Raw genomic sequence first — 24,488 nt, 5'->3', positions numbered from 1 at the left:
TGCCCAGTAATTTTGATGACTATCAGGATAACCATTTCAAATGGCTCGATATTAGTTCTTGAATTAAAACGTTGTTGCAGTATATACTATTTTTGTTATCGTTATAGTTGTAGGAAACATTCAATTGTAGTTGCTACCAGGCATTAAATATGAACAAAACTGAAGACACAAGAATGGTGAACAATTTTTCTGTGACTACATTTGTGTTGACTAAGCATTAGCAAATTAAAGTTTGTATATTTTTCTTCTTTATTGGAGCTCAACTGTTTACACGAGTAAGATCAAATAAAATATAGAAGAGGAAGGGGATTGAGGTTATTCACCTAATTATTGTGGAATTCGCTATTGATTTAAACAGAAAAACACGGTAATCCAAACCTTCTCTGATTGGTTTACTAAATCCAGTGGTACCATGGAAACACCAAATCTATCTGCCCATTGGTAGAAACGGTACTAAAGGCGGGGCTAAGCAAGTGAAAACATCGAAAACTTTGTTAGCGATCAGCTAATGTCGCCCCGTCGCCTCTGTTGACAATGGCGTAAACTTGGAACACATTCCCCGGGAGACACCGTAAAGTAAGTGTGCTGTTTTTACGCTCGCGCACCGTTGTCGCGTCGCGTTTTGACTTGGTTCTTTATTACGTACATTACCGCCTCTGACGGACTGAGTTTGAGCCGTTAGCTGCTAGCTAGCTCGCTAATGTTATTCTATTGCAGTAGGCGTTTTGTAGTGTCTATGTTGGAGAGTCACACAGTTTTCACTTAAGAACCAAGAGTGTATGACTTATGACAAATTGTATTTCAGTACAATAAACGCGGGTTAAGATAAATATGGTGTGGTTTGATTTACATCGCAATTATTGTTTTCGTAGTACTAGTGCTAGCATGGCACGCCAACTAGTCGATGCCGAGCATTTAAAGGCTCCAGTACATAAAAACGCACGTGACTGAGGTATTTTTATGATACAGGATGACTTGCCGCACAGAAGGTGACAATGGAGACCTCTGTGGATGGGCCAATTCAGTAAGTTTTACAGATGCAACGGCAGCATGTGGTGAATGGAGACGACACGCAAACGTTTTTCAGACGGAACATTTCCTCTTCTCATTTCTCAATTTTTGTCACTCCCTTTAAACCAGACACATACTACCTGAATTTTCACTTCCAGTGGTGCAAGTCAGATTTTTATTTATTTTTTTGGTGTTAAGTGGCACAATTGTATCATGACTTTGTAAATGCCTCAAATCCCCCAAACAACTATAATGCATTGGATGTGATAGCTCCTAATCGAAAGTGGGTCGTTTATAAATGTCAATGCAATTCTGTATATTTGATGTTTGTCTTCTTCTCACATTGCTGACTGTAATTAAGTCTAGTGAGGTATGCGGACAACTTGCATGATTTGCTGATGTCATGGATTACGTATGACAAAGTAAATATTGGTGAAACTAAGATTTGTGCCACTATCACAGTTCCACATAACGGAACTAGATATTTTTTAACAAATTACAGGCGGTGATTGACTCCCACACACGTGAAAATTGACCCTCATACAAGTTAATTCCCAGCAGCAGCGATAAGACTACTACGCCAACGCTTTAAAAGGCACATAAACAACAGGCTGGACAAAGATCATCAATCGTCACACTGTTATACTTGTTCTTTGACAAAGATTGCGTCCACGAATGTGTGCAGATGCTGCTCCACAGAAAAAATGATATCTCAGCGGTGACATCACGAGTGCAGCAATTTGTGGAGGAGAGGATGCAGACCACTATGGTAAGTATGAAGTGATGTACAGTATGTGTGGCTTCTTGTTTGCCTTTAAGTGTGATATAAGTTGTTACCATCTGTGTGTTAAAAAATTTCTTGCTGCAAATTGAGCATTATATTATTAAAAAATGGTACGTTAAATGAATCTTTTACCTAACGCTCAAATATTTCATGCTTTGGTTTAGTTAGTGAACGCTAACTTTTTACCTTACTGTCACTATCAAATGAAAAGTCTTTCTCCAAACCATTTTACATGAAATAAAAACCACTCCCCCAACAAAAAATGAAATGGTTAGATGTGTTTTTATTTTTTTTGTGTGTGTCCTCCTTATTACTTCGGAGGAAACTTAGGAGTTTTCACCATTGTTTATCTTCTAGCTCACAGGTGTCCTGATAGGTGCCGCCGTCGCAGTCGCAATGATTGGGATTGTGGTACTCTTTTTGTACAGGAGGTTCAAGCATGCTCGTGAGTCTCACTTTGACACTGAAGATATTTTAATTTCATTAACGTCTAAAGTTTTGGTCTTTGGATTCTGTGTCAAGGTGAACGGCAGGCTGGTGTACCTCATTATCGCTTCAGAAAACGAGATAAAGTGCTCTTCTATGGTCGAAAAATCATGCGCAAGGTATTTGACTCTTGTCCCACAGCACTGTCATTTTGACCGCGCCTCTAAAGTTTTTTTTTTTCTTTTTAAGGTCCAAACTTTGTCCTCAATTCCTCCTACTACTTCGCCATCTACTTCCGTGTCAAAGCAACCGCAGCGTGTACGCAAGAGAACCAAAGTTCTGAGCATTGCTCGCAAGTACGATCCACAGGAGAGAAAGTGAAAATATTTTAAAGATGTATGCCGTCCTGTGTGGTAAATGCCATTTTTTTTCCCCTCTGAACAGAATCCTTCGTATCCGGAAGGACCCTCCTACTCTTCAGCCCAAAGAACCGCCACCCTCTCTGCTGGAGGCGGACCTGACTGAGTTTGACGTTCAGAGCTCAAATCTGCCCTCTGAGGTGCTCTACATGCTGAAGAATGTGAGGTGGGTAATAAAATTTAGGGGAGATTCATTTGACCAAGATTGAGGCTAACTTAGTCATGAACAGCCAAGACAGAGAATGTTTTTCCACTTTGTCCACATCCACCTTACAAAATGTTACATGCCTTGTTTTAAGGTTCTATTTCTACGCTATGTTCTCATTGCTACCCTTCTTTGCTAGCATCACGAAAGAGCAAAACGGACTTGCGGTGTTAATTATTTAGATGCTAACTCAGCCGACTAGCCAAATTTGTGTTCGTTTTTTTTTTTTTTTTTACGACTTCAGGAGGATTCAAATTTTCGACTTCCGTGTTACTTATTCTGTCCCATCTGTTTTCTGTAGGGTGTTGGGACACTTTGACAAGCCCCTCTTCCTCGAGCTGTGTCGCCACATGGTGTTTGTTGAGCTCCAGGAGGGTGAGGGTCTTTTCAAGCCCGGCGACGACGACGACAGTATTTATGTGGTCCAAGATGGACGACTTGAGCTCTGCATCTTTGAGAACGTAGGTTGACAAATAGTTTTGCCCATTTCTGTTTTTCAAACATCCCCTTCCATCAAAATCTAAATTGTTCCACCGTTTTATGCATATGTCAAAATGAATCTATGACACGATTTGAGAAATAAATGACCCCAATTAATCTTTGGAGAATTTCCCAACCAGAATTGTGCTGTAGTCAGAGCCCATTTTATGGAGGAAGATTTCATAAACATAAACTTTCACAGTGCTGGAAGGGCATTTCCAGGCTTTGAGTGAGTGACCAGCCTGCGGGGCCGCCGCCAAGCCATGCAGATGCAGCATAAAAAAGCTTACACGTGCAACAAAACGTTATATTGAAGTGATTGAATTGGAGCACAGGACCAGCTTTTCCAAATTTTTGTCCTCTGCTGGGTTGTGAGTCGCCAACTGTTACTTCTACTTACCATAAATTCCGACCTAAAGAGCGCACCTGGTTATAAGACTCACCCAGTACATTTGTAAAGGAAATACCATTTGGTACATACATAAGCCACAAAGTGCCCGCGTTGAAACACGAGGTATTTACGAAGAAAGACATTACACAGAGTTTTCAAAGTTTTAATACCTTAGCTTAATATAGCAACAACACTGTAGCACATACAGTGGTGGTAAAGAAAAAAAAAAAAAAAAAAAAAAAAAAACACGGCAGGTACACAGTAGCAACACGGTAGCACAGCACTAATAAGGCCGGTTAAAAAAAACACCTAAATCACCAAGATGCAGCAGCAACACACTAAAGCTAGGGTGGCACTAACAGGGCCGGTTAAAAAAATCCAAAACATACCAGTAAAAGTCACTTCCTCGGCACATATATTCCACCGGTCTCACTCTTACCTTTTCTGCTCGAGTGCCCCCTTGCATCCGTTAGAAAAAATTCACAAATTAGCCGGAACTTACGGTACATTCCTTCTTTCTGGGCAAACAAACACTTTTCTGCTTCACGATGATGGTAAGACCCTGCATTGAATGATCCAAACAGTAATTCGCTACAAACGCTTGGCCGAGAAGAGGGAAACTGCTTTCCATATTTCAGAGATCCAATCGGAGCAAAGCTTTTTTTTTTACATGCCAAATATATTTGAGAAATCCATCTGTCTCAACTTCCAGGCAAAAAAAAAAAAAAAAATAGGTTGGAAAAATGTCAACTTGAGCATTTTCAATCCAAATTATGCACATGTGATTAAAGGAGATCGGTGATTTTTAAAAAAAAGAAAACAATGATGGGATAGGATTTTTAATTGACATTTCAGAAAGTAAATCAGAAAACCTGTATAGAGATTTTTACTAAGGACAGGCAGATTTGACCGTGAGTCCACATAATGCTTTGCTAAGAAATTAGTTTCTGTTTTTCTGCTTTGTAGGATGGCACAGAAGTAGCGGTGAAGGATGTTCTTCCCGGCGACAGCGTGCACAGCTTGCTCAGTATTCTGGACATCATTACGGTGAGCGACTTCATTTCACACTCACTCTAATGTGTCTGTCTGCTCTCTCCTCCCAGTCAAGGAGTTCATTGATGTGTTTTCCGCAAGCTTCCTCCCTCCCCATGCAAATGAAAAGTCTTGATTTCATTTCCTTTCCGTAATGTTTTTTTTGTTCTCATGACTCCAACTTGGAGGATTGAAGTGGTTACAAAGGATGCCATGAATAACAAGTTGTCAATTACTGTAATTGTCCAATAGCTTTTATTATGATGTCCGTTTTCATCTTTGGAGTTGGAATGCATTTTTAGCATTGCACTGTCTGCCATGAAAAATTTGCATTTTAATTATAACTGCATTCCAATTGTTTCAAAAGCTGATGTAGTCATAATTCTCTACATACTTTGTCCGAGTCAATTTTCAAGATGATATGCTTCCTGAATTTTACATCATTTGCTGAGTTGTCCTGCATTCATAGTGTAGCCATTTGATATATTGACTGAAATGAAAAAAAAAAAAATCACATTTTGTAATCTTCTTTCCTTATTTTGACAGGGGTATCCAGCTCCGTACAGGACCGTTTCCGCTCGTGCAGCCACCCGCTCCACCATCTTACGTTTGCCTGCATCCGCCTTTGAATCTGTGTTCAAGAAATACCCCGAGACACTCGTGCGTGTCATTCAGGTAACGTTGTTTTTAAATGATTTCAATAGGAATAAAATGTTTCACTTGGTCTTGTCTGCTGACCTGAGCCTGATTTTGCGTTACAGATAATCATGGTGCGGCTCCAAAGAGTCACTTTCCTAGCGCTGCATAACTACCTGGGCCTGACGACCGAGCTCTTCAATCCGGTAGGTGTGAAGATTGTGTGTGTGTGTGTGTGTGTGAAGATTGTGTGCGTGCGTGTGTGCGCGCTTTCATGCAGAGAGCCTCACATTAGCGGCTGATGGGAAGCAAACCGTCCTTGGACATTTACGGAAAGTGACATAAACCCTCTGTCCCGCACATGCAAGCTAATTTCACACAACATTAAGCCCAGCATCATAACACTGTCCTTTATACGGGTCAAAACGAATAAACCATAATAACCCCTTCTGAGGAAAACTTTATTACTCGAAATAGCTTTCATAACAGAATGCTTGAAGGGCCTTTGGTGCCCAATTGCTCAAGGCTTTAAAATATATTGTATTGTATCTGCTATGAAATATAAATCTCACTGCAACTGAGGTCTAAAAATGTGTCCCACAGGTAGAGTTTAACTATTGCGCTATTAATTAATCATCCATTATTGTTGACAGAAAGGCTGATGTGCATTTTGAAAAGCAAAAACAAATGGTCTTCATGAATTCACAAAATAATTTTACTGTTCAATTACATTTAAATGGCAAGTCATACTTATTTATATCCATGGTAATTTGTTGTACATTCGCTGTTATTTTTTTTTATTTTTTTTTTTCCCCCCCACTTCCACGGGTACATTTTTAACTCGATTAGCGAATTAGCTAGCGGTGTGGTAACACGTTTTTGCAAACTTATTGTAAATAAACAGAAAATACAGATTTTGGAGACATGTATTCCATTCACATGCAAGTATTATGTCGGCCCTTGGCCCTAAAGAATACTTCTCCTTCACAGAACGTAGTTATTGCTAAGTAGTTGGCAAATTCTAAAAGGTATCCAATAATTACCAAGAACTAAATGTTCAGAGTAAATGCTGACATAAGGGAATGACTTGCCTGCTAGTTCTAGCTGTGCTAATACAAGACAGCCACAGTAGTCGCCGTTTGGTTGCTAACTGCTCCGTTTTCTTGCACTGGTTCTCACAGCTGGCAGTCGAAAGAAAGACGCTTTACAACGCCCACTTTCGTTTGAGCAACCAGTAACTTAGCAGTGCGCCCCCATTCACGCGGCTTTCTGAAATTATTCCTGCTTAGTTACTGTTTGTTTACGTGAATTCGTCAAACCAAAATGGCGACCGCGTTCTCAACCTGAAGGTGTGTGACGTCAGTCAAAAACAGTATCTAGCGGGAGGAAAATGCATGTGAACCCTTTGGAATGCATTAAACACCTGGATAAATTAGTGATGTGCTAAAAATTGATGTGGTGAAATTTAATGTGCTGCTGACCTTTGTTGTTGTGTAATTGACAGGAGAGCCACGCGGTGCCTTTGTCCAACGTGAACAATGTGGCGAGCGAGGCAGTATCAGGCAAGACGATACGCCGTTTGCACTTCCAGGATGAGTTAGGTGTGGGGACCAGTGAGAGCCCCTCAGAGACAGGTTTTGCGCACACATGCACTCATGTCAAGTATTTTTTTTTAATGTATTTTTTTACTGATGTTGAGCCTTATCCAGTACTATCTCACTACATGCGAAGCAGATGGTGCAAAGGACAGTCCTTCGCACAGCCACAAGAAACAGCGATCCATCTCGATGACCCCCGACAGCGCAGGTAGACCACTGTCTTAAACTTGGGGCCCATAACTGAGTCGCTCATTACGGGAGATTGCAGAATTTTCATCACCACACTGGTTACAACCTGCAGGCGACATGAACATGGTGTGCGAACGGGCTCGAGTCCACATCGATGAGACTCCGCCCAGTCCTGCCGCGCAGAAGGTGAAACGCTGGATTCATCAGACTCAAGATCAGTTTGCTTTAACCGATGCCGCCATTAGTCACCTACACTGCGCGCACGTTTGCAGTCTAGCCTGAAGAAGAGCGTGACCACCCAGCTCACGCCATCTGAGGTGTTTCACTACACCGACAGCGGGGGGCAATCTGATGCCGTCCACCTCAGCAAGAGCGGGACAATCTTCCAGGCCGCCAAAAGAGACCTGCTAGGGATCATCCAGTTGCAGGTAAGAGAGAGAGAGAGATGTAAATATGAGGATTATTATCTGATTTTTTTTTTATTTTTTTTATTGGGTGGTAATCTCCTGGCTACTACATTTTGATAACTGACCTTGATTAGTGATGAGATTGTCTTGAAATTATATTTTCATTGCATTGTGGAGAAAATACTTGCTTCAACTAAATGTAATAAAAATGAACTAACTTCATGCCTATTTTTTTTTTTGTATGACTAATACATAATCATCAAATTGAATCTGATATGAAATTTTCTATGTGCAATTTGGGCCAAAAGTTACATCCATCCACCCATTTTCTTTGCCGCGTATCCTCATGAGGGTCGGGGGGAGTGCTGGAACCTATCCCAGCTATCAACGGGCAGGAGGCGGGGTACACCCTGAACTGGTCGGCAGCCAATCGCAGGGCACATCGAGACAAACAGTCGCACTCACAATCACACCTCGGGGCAATTTAAAGTGTCCTATTAATGTTGCATGTTTTTGGGGTGTGGAAGGAAACCGAAGTGCCCGGAGAAAACCCACGCAGGCACGGGGATTGAACCCGGGTCCTCAGAACTGTGAGGCCAATGCTTTACCAGCTGCTCCACCGTGCCACCCCAAAAGTTACAATAATCCATAATTTGCTTAGCACTGCACATATTAGTACTGTTCAACTGGTAATGTTAAAAAAAAATATCTTAACGATTACCAACACTCTACATCTGATATGAAAAATTCATAATCCTCTGCTCATTTTGTTCACTGGGAGCCAGTCTAGGGTGTAGTCTACCTTTTCCCTGAAGTCATTAGGTACAAGATCCAGTTACACCAGGAATACCTGAACAGGAAATAGATGGATACATTGATTTTTACCAAACTGCTTATCCTTTTTTTTTTTTTCCCACAGCGTTAGTTAAATTGGCTATATATAAATATGACTATGTACTGTATATAATTTAAGATATATACTGCACATCGTTTGCAGGATCCCAGCCTGCTTGAGGGAAGAGTGACCCTCCATCAAGTGAAAGCCGGTTCTGTTGTGGCTCGTCAGGGAGATCAGGTCACTCTCAATAAAGCTCTTATATATATATATATATATATATATATATTATATATATATATATATAGGCATCTTATTGTTTGTCCTAAAAAGTCACATTTTTTTGACCCCCCCCCTTTTTTTTTTTTTTTCTTTTCTTTTTTTTTTTTTCTAGGAAGTGAGCATTCAGTTTGTTATTTCGGGCCTCCTGCACGTTTACCAGAGGATGATTGACCGTGAGGAAGACACCCGCCTTTTTGTGACGCACCCCGGCGAGCTTGTCGGCCAGCTCGCCGTCCTGACTGGCGAGCCCCTCATATTTACTGTTCGAGCGCAGCGGGACTGCAGCTTCCTCTCCATTTCCAAAACCCATTTCTACGAGTTAGTTTCTCTGAATTAAATGCATATATGTGTTTTGTGTTCCACGCTCAAGCACCCCCCCCCCCCTCCGCCTTTTTAGGATAATGCGCGTGGAGCCAAAAGTGGTGCTGAACGTTGCACACACCGTGGTGAGGAGGATGTCATCCTTTGTCAGACAGATCGACTTTGCGCTCGACTGGATGGCCGTGGAAGCCGGCAGGGCCGTCTACAGGTACTTTCAGCAAAGTTCCGCTTAATCGTCTCTGCAGTCTTGGTGTCCTTTTCCCAAAGAGATAAACACTGATCTGGGCTCTCAAGCTTGTTGTGTTGAATTGCCGTTAATGGAAGTATATTATCCAGGCAGGGAGAGAAATCTGACAGCACTTTCATCGTGCTCAGCGGACGACTGCGCTCTGTAATCATGAAGGAGGATGGCAAGAAGGAACTGATAGGAGAGTACGGCCGGGGCGACCTGATTGGAGTGGTAAGGACTAGGATGGACGGCAGAGAAGAGTGATATGTAGACAAAAGGTTTAAAGCTAACATCTTCACTAGTCACAGTGATTGATATGAGTTCTTAGCATTATTATCTTTTCACACTTTTACTGCGTGTTCAGCAAGCTGGTTTAAGACAAAGAAAAAAACTAGAGTAGTACTCATTTGAATGCAGACCTCTGCCAAGGCCAATCAATCATAAAAATTGTCCAGGAAATTTTTGGTTGCTGTCACATTTGGCCTCCTCTCAAGTCCACTGTTGTGACAAAAAGCAGGAAAAAAAAAATTATCTCCACTTTTATTTAGATTCTTATCGAATTTTGCCAGATTGTTTTGCATCGTCACACTCTAAATAGCGTTTAATAGGAATTGACGTGTGCTATTTGCCAAATCCCAACAAAAACAAAACTTTACTCATTGCATTTTTAACTTGGTGGAGGCGATAACATTCAATGGGGTCTGTGGGCGAGAGAAAAGAAAAATCCACATAACCTTTCTTAAATTGGATCTCTACACAGTTCCCCTTCCACCTGCATATTCTTGTTTTTTTTTTTTTTTTTTTGTAATTTAGGATTCATGCATTCGTGCAAAATAAATTTTAAGAAACTCTTGTCACAACTTTAACAGAAGTGTAAAAAGAGTTTAAGCAAACGACAAACAAATTGCATAAATTTACATAGTTATTAATAAGAGTTGTTGGTGGGTTGTTTTGCCCTTTGATGCATTAGCTTTATAACTTGGCGTGTGTGTGTGTGTGTGTGTGTGTGTGTGTGTATTTTATAGTGTTTTTGTATACTTGGTTCATGTCCCCGAGTCTGTTGGAATTCATTATATATGCATTTTTTTTCTTTATATGATAGCTCTAACTATAACCGAGTAGAAGGATGCTATGTTTACTGATATCAGCAGATGGGAAGCTGTCATTTTGAAGAAGTTATGTTTCACACCACTTGGTTACCCTCCAAGCATCAATTATGAAGATAAAATGAGCATTTAAGGCTATGCTTGTCGACTGAAAATTATTTTTCCCTTCACTTGGAATTCATAGTCTTGTCTGTGCTCAGGTGGAGGCCCTAACCCATCAAAACAGAGCCACCACCGTCCACGCCGTACGTGACTCTGAGCTGGCCAAGCTGCCTGAGGGCGCCCTCAGCTCCATCAAGAGGAAGTTCCCACAGGTAGCCTTAAGCCCTTAGAACCGAAAGCCATGCAAGTTCTCGTCAAAAGGGCAACTCAAATAGTCACTCACTATATATACGGTTTTGCAGATCTGTGTTTCTTATTTCTGTTAGCTGTCCGGTTGGTTGGTTATGATTTGTTGATCTTGACTAGTAAGCTAATTTGTAAGGCTGATACTTTTGAAATTCTTTTTTCCAAATATGCTGGTTAACAAAAATATGGAGAGGGCAGATCCCCACCAAAGCTGATAACAGTATAGGCAAAAGTGGTGAAAAATCTGAAGGGTTTTGTTTGTCCATTTGGTAACATGGTTGCTGGCCCAATTAACTCATGTTTTGAAGGTTCTGGGTTTGAATCTCAGCTCACCCCTTCAATGTGGGGTTTGCAATTTCCACCCAAGCGTCCATGTTTTTGTATTTCCCAGACACTCTGGCTTCCTCCCAATTCCCCCCCAAAAATGCATTTCAGGTTCATTGAAGACTCTAAAATGCCCAAGGCTGTTCTTGTATGTAAAGTGTTTTGTATATGTGCCCTGTGATTTATTGGTGACAAATCCAGAATGTACCCCGCCTGTAAAAAGTTCGCATTGCATCTATTAAGTCGGAGACTTGGATCGAAAACGTTTTTGCATTGCAGGTTGTCACCAGGCTCATCCATTTGCTCGGACAGAAGATCCTCCAGCAGGTGAATCTTCCTCTAACAGGTGTGTAGGGTTATATAATGTTTCCTGAGGGGATAAAAAAAAAACAAAACTGTTAACAGTGACTGTGTATCCCCAGGTCGCAGCTTGGTGCTGCACACCCCTGGCAGTAAATGGGACGCAGGCAACCAAGCCTCCAACCTCTCCACAGTGACAGTCCTTCCTGTGTCTGAAGAGGTGCCACTCACCACCTTTACCTTGGAGCTGCAGCATGCACTCCTCGCAATAGGTACAAATTAATTATTATGTGCACTTTAAAACGCATGAAGTTTCTCATAGGAACACAATAATGGACATATCATTAGGAGGAGCTAATTTGTAATATATTAAACAAGTTCTGCAGCATAAAGTGTGACAACATATTTGCCTCCTGGAACTTTCAGGTCCCACACTTCTGTTGACCAGTGATATAATTAAGCAACGCCTCGGGGCTGCAGCACTAGACAGGTACGTTACATGATCTAGCAGGACAAACATCCGGTTATCTCATTCCTTGTCCCACTTCTTCCCCGTCACAGTGTTCATGAATATCGTCTGTCAAGTTGGTTGGGGCAACAGGAAGACATCCATCGCATAGTTCTCTACCAAACGGACTACACGCTGACCCCCTGGACGCAGCGGTGCATTCGTCAGGCAGACTGCATCATCATCGTGGGCCTGGGCGAGCAGGACCCCGCTGTGGGAGAGGTGAGGTGTTAAGGGGTGCAGAGGAAAAATCAATGTGCTTAAGAAATCTTACCTTGTTACGCAGATCAAGCACCCATGTCTTTTTTTTTTTTTTTTTTTTTTCCCCCCCCCCCCCCCCTGAATCCTGTTCGGATGACACAGTAGTTGTGAAAGTGGGGGATCAACTCATTTAATCAACATGTAGTTTATAAATCTTCACTAGTGGGGACGTCTTATTTCGTGTACAAGGACAAGGCAGAGTGCATAACCCTTGAGGGAGTTGATAAAATGCGTGGTGTGTTTTTTTTTTTTTTTTTTTTAATTTTTTTTTTTTTTAAAACCAGTCATACCACAGTGGTTTGTCATGACCTTGCCTAACTGAGCCGACAATAAGAATTTGTTCTTTCTAAATGGATGACACACTTTTGGAGTTCATTCATTTGTTTATTTGATTCACTTGGGAACACAATTTTTGTCGAGGAAATTCTGTAACAAATTTTTGGGTATGGCATCCACAACTGATCCCAGTTTTTCCTCTACCACGTCAAGTTTTTTAACAAAGTGGAACCAATGAAATCAAGACCTATATAAATAAAACACTAACATGGAATATTTACAAGCTTTGAAACTGGATAAAAGCAGCATAAAATGAAATAGACGGTATGCTGATGGTAACAAGGTTAAAAGAAAACACAGCACAAATCCTCTTAATTCCTCCTAGGCTATCTTTCTGTTTGCTAGTATTGACCTATTGGGAGCTGCACACACCACTACCACACTGTCCCAATTGTGTCTGCACAAACAAGTTGCCACCTAGCTGTTAGAGAAATTGAGCTGTAATTACCTCGCAAGTCTTACGACAGCTAATCAGGGGAATTTCGCTGATTTTGGAGGGTAAGCTGCAGAGGAAAAAAACTTGACGTGCTAGATAAAAACTGACTGAAGTTTTAGAATCGGCTTGCCAAGTTTAGTTTTAATCAGTATAAAAATCTAACCCCACAGAATTATTTGTCCAAATTTGCTGTGGCATGGTGGAGTTTGCACGTTTCTAGTGAAAATCCACGCAATATGACACAGGTATCGAAAAAGGAGTTAACAACATTCAGTGATTTGCCCATCCCTGAAAAAATATTTTTAAATCCCAATTAATCAATTATTGATTTGTGTATCAACAAAATGTAGTAAAATGCCCATCCCTAGTGTTAACTACATACTTTCCAAATAATTGAGCATTGACATTTCTCTAAAGGCCCATTTGAATCCATTTCCATTGTACAATGAAAGTCAGTTGATATTCAATCTGTAGACAGGGGAAGCAGAAAAATATCAAATGAACTTTATCTATTTATTTAAACCAGGCAAATGATAGCCACGGGATCTTCTGTCTGATTCATCATTTCTTGAATCATTATACCAACACATTTAGCCAGCGTCACGGCCCCACCGTCTGCACCGGGTTTGCGTTTGACCCGGGGGGTAGAAGGCTGCGGCAGATGGATATTATGAAAGGGTAGTGATAGGAAGTGCACATCCTGCACACGGAGAAGTAATTGCTTTCTCAGGAGGGGAATTGGGCAAACAGAAATAAAGGAATGTGTCCACTTTTAACTAGAGATGCTGCGAGGAACGGAAAGATGGATCAATATTTGCAGGGGCGCAAAATGAGTCACAGCTGAGGATATGATCTTTTGGGAACACGCGCGTGCACGCATATGATTTAGCCCTGTAAACACATTTAGTTGTAGGTAGCACCTGTGCAATTACTCTTTTTATTTTTAACACTGCCAATCTTTACCTGCAAAGAGGAGGCACTAGTCGTTATTCCGCTCACGTGTAAAATGTTGATGGTGTCCCTCTAGCTGGAACGCATGTTGGAAGGAAGTGCCGTGCGCGCCCAGAAGCAGCTGGTGCTGCTGCACAAAGAAGACGGGCCCCCTCCCAAGGGGACTGTAGACTGGCTGAACATGCGGAGCTGGATCTCCAGACACCTCCATTTATCATGTCCACGACGGGTGTTCTCCAAGAGGAGTCTGCCCAAACTGGTGAGAGATGAAATCCATACCGCTCATATTCTACTTTTGCCAACTTTTTTTTCTTTTAATTTTTTTAGTTGGAGTTGTATCAACGTGTGTTTGAGAAGCCGGCAGACCGCCATTCAGATTTTTCCCGACTGGCCCGGGTCCTCACTGGGAATGCCATTGCTCTTGTTCTGGGTGGAGGCGGGGCCAGGTAAGGCTCCCTCTGCTCTTCGTGTAAATTGGAGTCCCCTTTTTTTACATTTGGAATTTGGTCAGGATTTTCTGGAAAAAAAACACAACTACAGTTGCAAACCACCGTCATTTATGGCCTCATACAAGACTTTGCTAGGCGTACCTCAGTTCCTTGAGTATCAAAAAACATTATCTCTGTGTGGCACTATAGAAGTCGGTTCATACCAACAAAGAATGAATAAATGAACCGAATATTGCAAACATTTTGTTCAAACCACCATGTTTTCAACCTACCGTATTTTCCCCACTGTAAGGCACACCAAAAAGCCTTTAATTTTCTCAAAAAGCCGTCGGTGCCCCTTACAATGCGGTGCGCTATATATATATTATATATATATATATATATATATATAATATGAAAAAAGTTTTGAAATAGGCCATTCATTAAAGGTGCATCTTATAATGCGGTCTGCCTTATAGTGTGAAAAATACTGTATATTTATGCTTGCTATCACAGCATACTTGTGGTCTTGTTTCCGTTCTCTGTTTTGTAGAGGTTGTTCTCAGGTGGGGATCATTCGAGCCCTCTGTGAAGCCGGCATCCCCATTGACCTCATCGGCGGCACTTCTATCGGTTCTCTGTTGGGGGCGCTTTACGCCGAGGACCGCAGCCACAGCCGCATGAGGATGAGGGCTCGCGAATGGGCGATGGTAAGAGGTTTATAGGTTCGGCTAACCTCGTTCATGCGGCGGGCGCATAAACGCAATTTAAGTAGGAAGACACAGTGAGTGAGTTAAATATCTATTTCTGCCAATGTTCACATAAATACCGTAATTTCCAGCCTACAAGCCGCAACTTTTTTCACACGCTTTAAACCCTGTGGTTTATGTGGTGATGCGGCTAATTTTTGCAATTTTTTCAACGGCCGCAAGGGGGCACTCGAGCGGAAAAGGTAAGAATGAGACGGATGGAATATATGTGCCAAGGAAGTGACATTTACCCGCCCCCTGGTAGCCTTAGCGCTGTGCTAGCGTGTTGCTGCTGTGTTACTGGCGTGTCTGTGATATTTACCAGTAGGTTTGGTTTTAACCAGCCTTGTTAGCGCTACCACCAGCATTAGCGTTAAACTCTTTCTGTGTACCATCTTTCTTTGTAAATATCTCGTGTTTTAATGTGGGCACGTGCGGCTTTTACACAGCTGCGGCGTTTGTATATATCAAATGGTGTTTTCTTTACAAATGTACTCTGTGAGGCTTGTAACCAGGTGCGCTCGCAAGGCTGGGAATTACAGTAAGTCGCAATGAAAACTATTCTTTGCTGAGTTCGTGTGTCTGCTGGTTTCATATGAACAACCTTGAATAAGTCCGTCACTCGTAGTTTTGATGAACTGTTGAAACAGATTGTGACAAAAGTCATAATGCACCCAAATAAATATAGTTAAAAAAATACAAGTAGCTTGCAGAATGCAGCTCAATGTAACAGAGTAAAATGAGTTTCCTCTTACAAAAAATACTCACCTTGCATTAAAACTACTCTGATAAATGAAGTTTATCCATAAATGTCTCATGATGTAATAAGAGCTTACCCATATCTGATGAGACAGTTTTTTGTTTCTTTCAGTCAAGATGCATTGCTTAAACATACATCCTCATTACCGTACTTTATTATTTACTATTATTTATTTTAGTCTTTAACACCACCTTGTAGCATCTTAGAATCTTACGTTCTGAAAGAGCACAGAAACATTTCATAGCAACAAGATAGAGATAGGGGTTTCCGCATGAAAAATGAAAATTTGTGACTGGCAAACTGCAAATATGTGTTATTTTTGTAGTCATAGTAAAGTCAAATGAAGCAACATATGTGCGGTGAAGTCTGATTGTGCCTTCTATTGCCATGTGACAACATATTCTTACAGTGCTGTGAAACTTAGTCATTCATACCTCAAAACATCAATATTGTTGTCAACGGAGCGCTCTCTGTATTTACACTTTAGTTAGGTCCCCCATCATGTCTTTAAGTCAGGAGGGAGCCATATTTTTTTTTTTAATCATGACACCGGAGAGCATCACAAATCACATTCTAGATATCATCTTCAAAAGGCCATTTGAAGCCCCCCTTTTTCAATCCACCTTAAGTGAACATGCTGGAATGAATTAGCTTACGGTGAAACTTTGATGATGATCACATCGTCCTCACGTATTTGCGTCATGCTGGGTTGACTCGTGGCACTTCGGGATTTCTCCCTTGATGTCATCTCCTTGAAGAGGCGCAAACAAATTGTTCACGTGGGTGGAATGAGAACATTATTTGGCTCCTCCTCTGAAAGAATTATTTCGATTGGTTTTATCTTTTTTTGTTTTGTAACTTTCTATAGGATGTTGACAGTACATCTTTGTGAAGGTGACACTTAACAGGAAACCATTTCAACACCAATGAAGGTTGCATCTTGTATTGCAGCTTTCCTATTTAATGGCATTTATGTTCAGGTTTTTGCCATATGCTGCCTTGAGTTTTGCAAGTGGAGATACCTCATGGGTCAATTCTATCTGTCCCCTTCCTCTATGGCAACTTCCTCGGTGCTGATTCGTGACTGTGCAAGTATGAGCTCTACTTTAGGAAGAATTGCTGATCCTCAGCCAGGGGGGATGGAGAAAAAAACCCAAAACTAAATGGATTGATGTTCTGAAATACATTTTTTTTTTTTTAATGTGTAATGAAAGTACATTAAGAAGCCTGACTGTAAGCTTTTGTGTGCATCTGGTAAGATAAATAGAAATGAGGGGGAAAAAAAATACCCATTAACAATATGGCAGATTCTACTCTACCTTAAATGAAAAGTCTAAGCTTGATTAAATGCGGTTTGTGTTTGGTCGGGAAGAAAGCCACCCTGATTTTCACTCTCTCTCCCTGTAGGAAATGACTTCAGTTTTCAAAAAGGTCCTAGATTTAACGTACCCGGTCACATCCATGTTCTCTGGTGCGGCCTTCAACTCTGGCATCAGCAATGTCTTTAAGAGCAAGCAAATTGAGGTGAGATGAGGTGATTCGAACGCCGCTCCGAGATAATGACAAACAAATTACAGAAAGGTGCGTAACTGCAAATGAAACCTGCTACTTGTTTGTGTTTGTGCATATAGGACCTTTGGATACCATATTTCAATATCACTGCTGACATCACTGCCTCTGCGATGAGAGTGCACACTGATGGTAGGTGTCGAAGGCTACGCACCACTCAAACTCTGGTACCCATTCAGCGATGCAAAGAATCTGTTTGCACCAAAAGTATTTTATAAAAAACATCTCTCTCTTCATGAGAATGCATTGTGTAAGTGCAATCGGAAGATTGAAGAAATCCCTTCAATCCATTTTCTGTATTGCTTATCCTTGTTGGGGTTGCGAGTGAACCAGGGCCAATCCTAGTAGTGACACGCAGATCATGCGAACTCCACAAAAGGTCGAGATTAAAACCCTAAAATGTGAAGCAGATGTGCTATCTTCTCTGCTGCCTCTGAAGAAACTAACAAATAAAAATAGGCACATGGACCTCACCTGGAAAAAATGACAACCCCAACTCCATTCCTCTAGATCAGGGGTGCTCAATGCGTCGAGGCAGTCTTGGTCGATTGCGGGACAGCTTGCCTCCCCCCCAAAAAAAGACATCAGCCAATGTTCCCTCTAAACTGCATGCGTGCGCAATTGTGCACTGCTGATGTAGTCTCTTCGCAGATATAAAATAATCCAATGCAAATTGAAAGCATAACAAACATCCAATGGCACAATTCACATACGTACTGTAAAAAATGAAAAGAAGAAGCCACTGGTTTCTTTTAGGCAGCACACGGAGCTTTCTCTAACGACCGCTGCTCCGCCACACTCTCTTTTTCCTAGTTTACCTTATACAAGGTTCTTAAAGACGTACACTGATAATTACAAATGTTACAGTACTTACGCAGCCCATCAATGTATTTTTATAATGACAGCGTCCATCACCCCTGCTTTAGTTAGCAACACAGTCTGGGCAATGTAGCGCAAAGTCGAGCGAGAGAGGCTGCTTATGGTTACTTTCGATATTAATGGAGAATGTTAAAAAAAGAAATGCTGTTGTTTTGAGATGCAATGGCTGTCAAAGTATGTGAATAATCATAGAAAAAGTGGTTAAACTGGACGAGATTTTCCCTTTTTCGAGTGGGAAAGGTCTGGTCTGAAGCCAAAGTAGAAAGTGCAGGAAGAGATGGTGTGTAATTTTAAAATTCCACCTTGGCACAGCCTGATCCAGAATGAAAGCACAGACAATACAGTGCTAATTCTGTATTTTAAATATAGGAGGCAACATAACATTAACCTGAAAACGGTTTGGGAGGATCATCATCACTCACCTCCCCTCGTCGTCGGTAGCTCATGAGAGGCTGGCTGCTTGAAAAGAATCTTCTGCGATTTTCTCAATTTCCCACAACTGTTTTGAAATGAAAGAAAGCCCCTAACTGAGATTTAGAGGGATAGATTTCAGTTGTTCAGGATGTAAGCATGAAGCGGTTCCGTTTGCTTTTTCAGGTTCTCTGTGGAGGTATGTTCGTGCTAGCATGTCCCTTTCGGGGTATCTGCCTCCTCTTTGTGACCCCAAAGATGGACACCTGCTTATGGATGGTGGCTACATCAACAACCTGCCAGGTCTTTCATTATATGTACCTGCCTTTTGTTTTTGATCTCTTAAAAGACTTTTAACTTTCAACTCTTGTTGTTTTTTTTAATTTTTGGTCACCGGCAGCTGATGTGGCGCGCTCCATGGGGGCCAAAGTGGTGATAGCTATCGACGTGGGCAGCCGCGACGAAACCAACCTCACTAATTACGGCGACTCGCTGTCAGGCTGGTGGCTGCTATGGAAACGGCTCAACCCCCTAGCAGAGAAAGTCAAGGTAATGGTTTGATTCAAAATAAATATATTAGACCTTTACGAGTCGTCGAGTGCAATTTTCATCGGAGGGTTAATTGTGAGGTTTCTCACCGGTGTATATGCTCAGGTTTTGAACATGGCGGAGATTCAGACCCGCTTGGCTTACGTGTGCTGCGTTCGACACCTGGAGTCGGTGAAGAGCAGCGACTACTGCGAGTATATCCGACCCCCCATTGACAGATACCGGACGCTGGAGTTCGGGAAGTTCGATGAGATAGCTGTATGTTTATGTAAACACCGTCACAGTGTGGTTCATTGTTTTAATTCTTTCATTTAAAAAAAAAAAAAAACAACAAGAAGAACACATCTGTACTCTGTGTCGCATTAGGAGGTGGGATACCAGCACGGGAAGACCGTGTTTGATGTGTGGAGTCGCAGTGGAGTGGTGGAGAAAATGCTCAAAGACAGACACCAGGAGGAGTTTCACAACACACAATGCAAGAACAATGTGAGGACCTGCTTTTGGTCACTCAGCTTTCTTTCTTTGTCTTACGTCACAATCCTTGAGACGGAATCCCGGCACAACAAAGCAGACTTGACATTTTGATGAAGCGTACCATCAATAATTGGCTTTTTTCCATCATTCCAAAACCAATTGTAATCAGCTTTTTATGCTACACTCTGTTTTTTTTGCGCCAAAAGAGCCTCTCAGCACTCCATCTTAGCGGTTATATCACAACATTATCTGACCTGCTATCAGACGGCAGCAAAAAAATACACTTTTTGTAACAAATGAGTGATCCTGAAGTGTTATGATTACTTTTTGTGATTTCTTAAGAATGAAAGCAGACTCGAGTTTTTGTCACATTTGCCGCAAACGAACAATAATGCAGGTAGAAATACATGCTCTGAAACGATCATCATTCAGTGTTTTATACATAAACTGGCTTTTTTTTTTTTTGTTTTTTTCTACCACATTTATTTCAAACAATAGCCATCCCACACATGCAGTTAATGAGACTCTTGCAACTCTCTGGGGGGAAACAGATGCGACATATGGTGGTTTTGACAGTTTTCTTTTTTTTTTTTTTCTTAAGAAAAAGTAGTTTTACATTTCCCGAAATTGGAAACCAACAACAGATTGGGCACACTGATTCCCCACGTGTGTCACAATCCCCTTTTGGGTAGCCCTTCAAAGGGAAAGCAATCAGATTTGAATACTAAAGACAATGGGGTAAAAAAAATGAAATTTACTGAACGTACATTTAATTTGTTAGTGAACTTACTGAAAGTTTTCTTACTTGGGACGAGTGCTCTATTAAAAGTTGAGGCTGCGTTCTGATTTGGGCGTATGTCTAATTACAAATGAATTCCTTCCAACTTCCCAAAACATGCTTGTTAGATTACTTGAAGACTTCTTGACTGGTCAATAATAGGTACACATGTGAGTGTAAATGGTTGTCTGCGTGTGATCTGCGATTGACTGGCAACCAGTCTGGGAGTTGCATTTGGCCTTTTGCCCAAAGTCAAGTGGAAGAGGCACCAACTCAACCTTGACCGAAATCAGGACAAGCGCAATAGAAAATAGATGGAAAGCTCATCCATCCATTTCGTTCGCTTATCCGGGTTCGTTTCATGGGGACAGCAGTTCAAGCAGGGAAGCTCAGACGTCCCCCTCCCCAGCTACTTCATTGTAGTCTTCCGGTGGGAGTCAAGGGGGATCTTGAGGTATTCCCAGGCCACACTGAGTTTCTACATCGTGTCCTGGGTTGTCCCCGGGGTCTCTGCCGGTTGGGACGTGCCCAAAAACACCTCACCAGGGAGGCGTCTTGACCTATTGGCCGAGCCATCTTGTCTGAATTTTCTTGATGGGGAGGAGCAGCATCTTGATTGTGAGACTCTCCTGGATGACTGAGCTTATCCTCCTATCTCGAAGAGAGAGCCCGGGCACCTTATGGAAGAAACTCTTTTCGGCCGCTTGTTTTTGCAATTTTGTCTGTTCATTAGGTAAAAGACAGAATGTAGATCGACCCGTAAATCGAAAATGTTGCCTTTGGGCTCTGCTTCCTTCTTTACCACGATGCATGTTTAAGCCTTGGTGCAGGTCTGTACCTTTTTTTTTTTAAATTCCCTATTCACTAAGGTTGTCTTTTTGTGCCTTTTCAGGTGTTGACATGTCCCAACGCTTCCTTTACCGACTTGGCTGAAATCGTGTCCCGCATTGAGCCTGTCAAACCTGCCCTGGTGGATGGTAAAATCACTCAATCTCACACATGCATAGACTGTATTTTCTCCACCTGATGTCATCCTCTTTAATTTGAGCATCTGCAAATCCAAGTCCAGCCATATTACACACGCATGCATCCAGGCAGCTACTATTCCATGTCTTTGTTTCATCGTTTTTCTCTATAGAGTGCTTGATTAATTCGCTTCTTGCAATCAGCATGTGGAAAAATACAGAGAAAAAAAATGTAAATTTTGACAGTGGCGCCAAAAATGTCTAACACAATCCCTTCCCGGAAGCCAATCGACCTCACATTTGTTTTGCAAAATTTTTTTTTAGATAGGAAATTATAATTTGGTTTTGGAATCATCCAAAAAACTGTAGAGGTGATACATTTTTTGATAACTTTGATTAAAAAAAAAAAAAAAAAAAAAATCAACTACTGTGAATGCAACAAACAATAAATCACTCAAAGTTGGAGGCAGAGTTCGAAGGTGAGCCACACGGCAGGTGTGCCTAACTAACCCCTTTTTTTTGTAAGATGTGCCTAACTTACTAACACTTTGTTTCATAATCGTACTTGTCAACCTTTGCTAAATCTTACTGCTTAGAGTGCTGGTTTGCTTATGTCACGTAACTACTTCTTCTTTGTGTGTGTGTGTGTGTGTGTAAACATCTTGAGTAATTGGGTTTCCCTGCAGCAATGGTGTGCACGTGCATTCATCCAATCGTAGACCTTTTTCCCCTCATTCCTCTCCGCTCTTCTAACTTGACTTGCATGTATGTCCACTTCCGTCTGTGCCCTCCTCCACGCTTTCCCCCTCTTCCCCAACAGCCCCACAATGTGATCTTTCTTTTCTCCTGTCCTCACCTCCCTCCCCGTCAGAGGAGTCAGACTACCAAACTGACTATGACGAGGAGGCAGCGGAGAGCGCACTCTCTGACCTGGAGCTTTACGGTCACTATGGAGAGCACACTGAAGGGGACGAGACTGCGGACACGGTGCGGGCCTCCGGTCGTCTCTTTCAAGCACTGCAACTGCCGAGTCACACATTCACTATTGTAAGGCACATTTGACGACATGTAGTTGAAGTTAAAACACAAACTGTGTACTGGATTAGCAATTTGCTGTGGCGTGAGGAAAAACCTTATACGGTGGAAAAGAAAAATAAGGTGAGACCAGATCCAACACTTAATAGGCCACAGATTGGATATTTATGATCATTTCAGTTACATTATTTCATTTTATAATTAAAAAAAAATTACAATTTTTGACCGTTATATCATCATTTTGATTTAAGATTTTTTTTTGCCCCCCAGATTTAACATTTAAAAAAAAAAATCTGACTTTAATCTCCTAATAATATGGTGTGTATAATTTAATATTACAATTTTATTCTTGTAATATGAGATATTAACTTACTGGTATCTAACACAGCTTTCAAGAGAACGATATAAAAATTCCAATAAATTAGGCTGTTATTTCTATCACATTTTTAGATAAGTTATTAGTTAAATTAAAATTTCTTCATTATGCATATTTGTATCATTTGTAATACATTTTTCTGAAATAGCTTCTAGCTTAGTGTTATAATGGTAATTTAATTTGACTTTAAACATTTAGACTATTGACATAATTTAGAATTGAATAGTCATTATATTTTGCTATATATAAAATAGTTCCCATATTGCAAAAATGTGGGAATTTATTCATGAAAAAGTTTTGCAATAACCATCACAGAACATACAGTATGAATTCAAAATGGACCATTTTGTCTCATTTTCTGATGTCAAGACCTCTTAATGAACTCTTTTGCAATCCTCAGGATGAAGAACTGGATGAAAGAAATATCCGACGCGTCAATGCAGTCTCCGGCCGCGTACCCTCGCCGAGCACCTCAGCCAATCAGGAAGTACTTTCTGAATGTTCCAACAAGTGATGAGTGCAATTACGAAGGAACATTAGACCACCACCGTTGGCCTCATTTGCAGTCCTATCTCAACCACACGACTCTTGGAAGATTAACCTGCATTCAGCTTCGTCTCGCTCTTTCCCAATCATCAGCGTTTCTCATATTGAGATAATCTAACTTTAAACTGATTGCATCAGTCAAGAAGCGAAGGAAGGTAATTTATAAAGAGTATTAGGAAAAAAGACTGAAAAGACCCCCCCCCCAAAAAAAAAAAAAACAAAAAAAAAACGGTACTTCGGGAAGTCGTAGAATTATGACACGGAAGTCTAACCCAAGCACAGTGCAAGCTCACTAAAAGCACTTTCTGTCACAGTCTATGATTGGTTTTCTGTCATCGCTTATCCTGTTCAGCGTTGTAGGGGGCTGGAGGCAACTCTGGGCGAACGGTGGATTGACTGCACCCAGGAAAAGCGGCGAATCAACCACAAGGCACACGCAGCGGCAGAGAGCCACTCACGATCTCGCTCTGAACGGGGAACCGAACCCATGCTGTCATGGGATTGAACCACTGCAGCAATAAATCTTACTGTGCGTATTTGAATTCTAAACTAACACAACTCAAATTGAATGCAGTAACAGAGTTTTTGGAGAAAACATCCTTTATTTCCACAGCAAGCAGTATTTTGGGAGTTAGTTAACAATATCAAAAAAGAGACTTTAAGATGTTTATTGACACATAGAACCAATCATAGTTTACTGTGAAACTAACATTAAGCAAAGAGATCATGTTTCTCATTTAAAATAACACAACTTTGCCTTAAGAATCTCTGCTAGTTGGACGCAAGCGCACAATGTAAAATTCGTTGACGACCTATAACTTTTGAAATATTTGAACAACAGCAGTGAAACTACGCACATAGATTACAATTTAATCAGCAAAGTCCCCTCGTGGTGAACATCTTCTACCTCAGTTCTGAAGTCCGAATCTCTACTCTGATCTTCATGTTCGGAGTTTGCAGGCCCCCCAATGCTCGATTGTTTTTTTTTTTTTTTTTTTTTTTTTTTTTAGAATAATTGTAAACTTCCAAAAAGCCCGGGTTGTGACTGCCTCTCGTCCAAAGTCAGCTGTTAAAGACCTTTAAATACAGAATGCCTTTTTTTTTTTTTTTTTTTTTTTTTTTTGCTTCGAAGCTTTTGCTATTTAGCCAATGTT

The 24,488-nt window shown here is 41.2% G+C and overlaps 2 protein-coding genes across 9 annotated transcripts in view; both read left to right on the top strand.

Moving 5' to 3' along the window:
• Positions 1 to 439: 439 nt before the first annotated feature.
• Positions 440 to 24,451, top strand: pnpla7a (patatin-like phospholipase domain containing 7a). 3 transcript variants are annotated; one of them, XM_061800488.1, is made up of 36 exons: positions 440 to 576; positions 970 to 1,024; positions 1,697 to 1,780; positions 2,153 to 2,240; positions 2,318 to 2,400; positions 2,471 to 2,577; positions 2,666 to 2,806; positions 3,147 to 3,306; positions 4,683 to 4,763; positions 5,295 to 5,423; positions 5,510 to 5,590; positions 6,889 to 6,946; positions 7,119 to 7,190; positions 7,284 to 7,357; positions 7,444 to 7,599; positions 8,576 to 8,653; positions 8,808 to 9,013; positions 9,093 to 9,224; positions 9,353 to 9,476; positions 10,552 to 10,665; positions 11,303 to 11,369; positions 11,446 to 11,595; positions 11,750 to 11,813; positions 11,885 to 12,053; positions 13,892 to 14,074; positions 14,143 to 14,261; positions 14,797 to 14,953; positions 17,160 to 17,276; positions 17,384 to 17,453; positions 18,798 to 18,914; positions 19,012 to 19,160; positions 19,266 to 19,418; positions 19,527 to 19,646; positions 21,305 to 21,389; positions 22,249 to 22,364; positions 23,189 to 24,451. In XM_061800488.1, exons 2-36 carry the CDS (start codon positions 971 to 973, stop codon positions 23,300 to 23,302), a joined length of 3,972 nt encoding a protein of 1,323 aa, XP_061656472.1. In that variant the 5' UTR covers positions 440 to 576; position 970; the 3' UTR covers positions 23,303 to 24,451. The 3 variants fall into 3 exon arrangements, with proteins under 3 accessions (XP_061656472.1, XP_061656471.1, XP_061656470.1); XM_061800487.1 differs by having other exon boundaries at positions 6,889 to 7,018; XM_061800486.1 differs by having other exon boundaries at positions 6,889 to 7,018; positions 7,116 to 7,190.
• Positions 23,726 to 24,488, top strand: part of nsmfa (NMDA receptor synaptonuclear signaling and neuronal migration factor a) — a 54,909-nt gene continuing 54,146 nt past the window's right edge. For 4 of the 6 annotated variants that reach the window (XM_061800491.1, XM_061800495.1, XM_061800496.1 and 1 more), the window contains exon 1: positions 23,830 to 23,863. Coding sequence is in view for 2 of the 6 variants with exons in the window: in XM_061800490.1 (XP_061656474.1) it covers positions 23,830 to 23,863 (34 nt within the window). In the remaining 4 variants the exon portion in view is untranslated. Of the gene's footprint in view, positions 23,864 to 24,488 lie in introns of all 6 variants that reach the window. The other 2 variants (XM_061800490.1, XM_061800489.1) reach the window with 1 other exon arrangement.

This window comes from Syngnathoides biaculeatus, chromosome 17, assembly GCF_019802595.1.
Source record: "Syngnathoides biaculeatus isolate LvHL_M chromosome 17, ASM1980259v1, whole genome shotgun sequence".
Taxonomy (NCBI): Eukaryota; Metazoa; Chordata; class Actinopteri; order Syngnathiformes; family Syngnathidae; genus Syngnathoides; species Syngnathoides biaculeatus.
This window is presented reverse-complemented; position numbering and strand designations above follow the sequence as displayed.